At 36.6% G+C, this 4,576-nt stretch overlaps 1 protein-coding gene across 1 annotated transcript; it reads right to left on the reverse strand.

Moving 5' to 3' along the window:
* Positions 1–2,555: 2,555 nt before the first annotated feature.
* On the reverse strand, positions 2,556–4,196 carry LOC143578544 (uncharacterized). Its single transcript, XM_077062094.1, has 2 exons — positions 3,337–4,196; positions 2,556–3,234 (listed from the first exon to the last, which is right to left on the reverse strand). Exons 1-2 carry the CDS (start codon positions 4,153–4,155, stop codon positions 3,121–3,123), a joined length of 933 nt encoding a protein of 310 aa, XP_076918209.1. The 5' UTR covers positions 4,156–4,196; the 3' UTR covers positions 2,556–3,120.
* Positions 4,197–4,576: the final 380 nt, after the last annotated feature.

Below are 4,576 nucleotides of genomic sequence, written 5' to 3' on the forward strand. Positions count from 1 at the left end.
CCTCAGCGAAGTTGGCTTGGCGAACTTAGCATATGGCGAAGTTCTCATCAGGCGAACTTAGCTGCAGCGAAGTTGTCCAGCTGCAGCTACTGTTCGTTCCTAATCCCCATAATCATCTTCGTTTCTTAACCACAACTCAATTTAGGTATCAACGGAATTGTCTAAGCAGCGCCTACAAACCCTAACCATTCAATCGTTCAAAACACCGGGTTTACAGGGTGCGATTCATGTATATACACACGGGTTTTTCATGCTAACGATTAACCTATCAATCTGTAATCAATTTCAGTAAGTTTGGCCTCGTTGGATTCGTTTTTACCATACTAAGACAGATCTATGATTTCTAGACTAAATTCGAACATAAACGAACAAGTTCTCGATATAAACGTACCGTAAACGAGTCGAACTACGAACATGAGCTGGTCTTTGATGTTGCTTTGGTCCGTCACGACGATCTAGCACCAACAAGCTCGGGTTCTCGTCTCCGGATCTTGGTTCGGGTTGTGTGTGTGTTTTGGGTGTGTGTAGGGATTATGGAAAGATGGAATGGGAAGTTAGGGTTTTAGGATGGTTTAAGGGGTATTTATGTCCCTTAAAGCCCATGGACCTAAGGCCCATCCCACCATCTTAATCCATGTAATTACCCAAGTCCATGATTCTTTCTATATTTAATATTAATTAAATATTAACACTCGTTTTTAAATCATGGACTTCTTTTATTTACTAATATAAAATTCGGGATGTTACAGATTAGTAGTAATAAAATTTGTATGTTTGTGATGGTGTGTTTTGGTAATAATAAAATTTTTATGTTTGTGTTAAAACATTGATTCAACATGTAACTATTATCTTAAAGTGCATTACAAACTGTTAACAGAAGACTAGAGATCTTCATAACAAGTATCTTAAAGTACATAGCAGTCAGTTTTGAAATCATTCAAATTTTTTGTTGCCTTATCTTAAGTTCAGCAATCAACTCTTCTCCGGTTAAACGAGTGTCGTCATTTTCATGGAATAGTAGTGCATTCTTGATAAGAGTATTTCTGTGTTGGTTTGTATCCGAGAGGAGGATTTTGCACAAATACTTTAACCTCAACCCTTTTAGCTGTCTTTTTTGTTCAGGGCCTTCCTTTTGGAGATTACACCCCCATGGTCTCTTCCCATCATATTTCTCCATGTGTCTCATAGCAAAAATACCACAATCTATTTCATTACTTTTTGTTCTCCATCTCATCTTCAATATATTGATTGTTGCTACTTGGATTTGCTAAGTAATGGGTGTTTGATTGTTTTAAGATACATGCAAAAAACGTTTCTCTACACAAAATAGAAAGCAATTTAAGTATTTTAACAATTTTTATAACAGGTATGTATGTTTTTTGGGTAAAGGTATATATGTTTACTAGTATATCAGGAGTCTTTCCGTATCTTTCTTCAAAATTCTCTCTAATTGCTTTTGATTTGTCTTCTAAGCTTTTAAACTTTGCATTAGCTGATATTTCTTGATTTGCACTGTTGTCAAGTAATTCTATTACTCCTGTTTGAAGATTGAAGGTAACCACAAAGAAATGATCGCGTTGTATTATTGGCACGAGCACTATAGCAACCTCCTTGAGTTATAGAATTCCACTCCTTGCCATTTCTCTTTCGATGTTGTTTGAAAACACATCCAGTCTTTCTTTGTCTGTGAAACCCCTTGACTCAGAATAATGGTCACTTGTCTGTATAATAATTAAAATGCAGATGATTAAAGCGTTTATTGTGCGTTTTCTAATAGTGCAAACAAAATAGATTAATTTGTACCAGCACATTGCTTGAAGCAAAGAATCTGAACGGTGATGCTGCAGATTTTTTCTTTTCTTCATAGTTCATTATATAGCTGAATGCATCCATTGCATTGGCGGCTATATAAATGCCGGGACAGAAGCTTTCACAGACCACCTTGAACGATTCTATATGAGTGGACTTGTAGACCTCCTCCCAAATGTCTCCAAGACAAAAAAATATATACTCTAAAATTATTTCTTCATCTTCCGTGACACCAGCGGATACGTCAACCTCTCTCAGAATATATGGAGAGTTCAGTGCATCTGGGCTATCACTTGTTGACAATCCGGTGTCAACTGTTAAACATAAAACAACTCACATTAAATTTGACTAAAAATAATTGTAACTATAATTAAATACCTTCAACCCCTTTTGGTTTTATTTATAATTAAATACCCTCTTTTAATGTCGCAAGCACTGTATTAACAACTTCATCAACATCTGAATCAATTGCATCACACAAATGTAATAAGTTTAAAATAATAGCATAAGTGTTTTAAGAGCGTTTTAATTATACTAATAATTAATTTAGCCTAAATACCTTTCTGAGCAGCCACTGGACCACCAACACCAACATCTGAATCAACTGCATCACACAGATGTAATAAGTTTAAAATAACAGCATAAGTGTTTTAAGAGCGTTTTAATTATACTAATAATTAATTTAGCCCAAATACCTTTCTGAGCAGCCACTGGACCACCAACACCAACATCTGAATCAACTGCATCACACAGATGTAATAAGTTTAAAATAACAGCATAAGTGTTTTAAGAGCGTTTTAATTATACTAATAATTAATTTAGCCCAAATACCTTTTTGAGCAGCCACTGGACCACCAACACCAACATCTGAATCTTGTGTTTTAGGGACCACATTATTAGTGAATCTGTTTTCCCATTCACAACATCTAACAAAGATATTCTCATTTGATGGATGTCTATCCTTTCCTTGACGGACCAACTCGTTGATCTCGAAGCAAATTTTATCAAATTTCTTCAACTTGTTATCCATTGCCTTATTCCAAGACTGTAAAAAGAAAATATAGTTATTGTTAATTCAAAAACATTTTCAATTTATCCCAGCCAGTTGTAATGGAGTTAAATAATAGTCAACAAGCACGATAGGCATTTGCAAACTTAAAGGTGAATAATCGCTTACATAATCATCCAAATCTTGTTCAGCTGTTTGATCGTCATTATCTGTTTCAGATGCACTTTGACCATCTGTTTTTTAATTACATATAATGTTGTATTACATAAAATGCATGTAGAGATAAGAGATATGAGAGTTTTTTAGAAGAAAATAACAAGTTTAATACCATGTTCTTGTTTCTCCTCAGCTGCAGTGTTTTCTTCAAATCCAGGCTTACCAGCAGCACTAACCGTCACAGCAGCGGTAGCAGCAGTCTCATCAAGTCTCTTCCCGGCAGCACTAACTGTCACAGCAACAACAGCATCAGCAGTCTCATCAAGTCCCTTCCCAGCAGCACTAACGGTCACAGCAGCAACAGCCGCATCAATCCCTTTCCCGTCAACACTAAACGTCACATCAGCAGCAGCAACAATCTCAGTAGCATCTTCTTCTAAGTGAGGACCATTATTCTCCAAGTATTTTTCCATCTTATTAAGAGTGGTTGTTGTTATGTAGTTGACTGCAGGCGTTGTGACGGGAGTCCCAAATGGACCATATTTTTTCTGGTATTCATGCGTGTAAAGCATCACAAGGAAGGTCATCGGACCGTTGTATTGAACGTTGATACCTCTCCATTCTTCCTTTGTCGTTTTCAAGTTTTCAATAACATAGCTGCACCAGTCCATATTTGGAATATCCGAGGTTTTATCAATTGTGGCGATGAATCGTTGATTGACTGTTGTTGATTTTGTCACAAATCCTATACAGGTGTTGACCAACACAAGGAAATTAATCTTAAACAGTTCACCAACTCCTTGATCCGCGGCCAGTTTGTCTTTCACATGCTTTATATATATTCTTGAGTTTGTCGGGAATTGATTTTTGAACAAATCTGTAGTAACATCTTCCCCCAATCTTGGTCTACTCTTGCCTAAAACAGGAATCTTACCCATTGGTATCCCCAACACTTCATGTACTTTTTGTGGTGTTATCTTAATAACACCGCTCCCAATGTTCAATTCATTTAAACGGTTATTATAGTTCATGAGCAACCAATATCCCAAAGTTGTTGAAGTTTTGGTTACTTGAAGTCTTAACATTGGCCCGAAACCCATTTCTTCCACACAAGTTTTTTGGGCAGTGGTCATTGCCTTCACTGCATCAACAATATTACAAGGTGCACACCTATTCATCATTTTTTTGTCTACAAATTCAACAAAAGGTTGTCCCCTCTCGACTGGCTTCTTTTCTTTAATGGCTCTCTTTTTCGGACGCTGAAAGTCCGGTCCAGAGGTGCTGTGTTCCACCTGTTTCCGCTTTGACAACAACCTGTCGATTTTTGTGTCAAGGTCTGAATCAGAGTCTGCTTCCACAACATGTTTTGTTTTCCCCACCGGAGCAACTTTTTTAGTCTTCCTTTTATCAGTCTTGCTTTTTTTGACAACTGAATCACATACATACAATAAAACACGGGGGTAGGGGATAACAACACGAATCACAAGGAAACAGAAAACTCTTATCAAACATCACAATGATAAATTCTCATACCAAAGCCATAACACGCTAATCATACGCATATAACATGCTTTAATATTATACATAGATTTAAAAAAACAA

The sequence above is a fragment of the Bidens hawaiensis genome, unplaced genomic scaffold (assembly GCF_021521415.1).
Source record: "Bidens hawaiensis isolate Kalapana, Puna unplaced genomic scaffold, B.hawaiensis_p1.1 tig00029289_1, whole genome shotgun sequence".
Taxonomy (NCBI): Eukaryota; Viridiplantae; Streptophyta; class Magnoliopsida; order Asterales; family Asteraceae; genus Bidens; species Bidens hawaiensis.

Coding starts and splice junctions, on each gene's coding strand:
- LOC143578544 (XM_077062094.1), bottom strand. CDS start 4,155: ATGATGAATAGGTGTGCACCTTGTAATATTGTTGATGCAGTGAAGGCA. Junction 3,235..3,336: donor GGAAAGGGATTGATGCGGCT/GTTGCTGCTGTG, acceptor AGACTTGATGAG/ACTGCTGCTACCGCTGCTGT.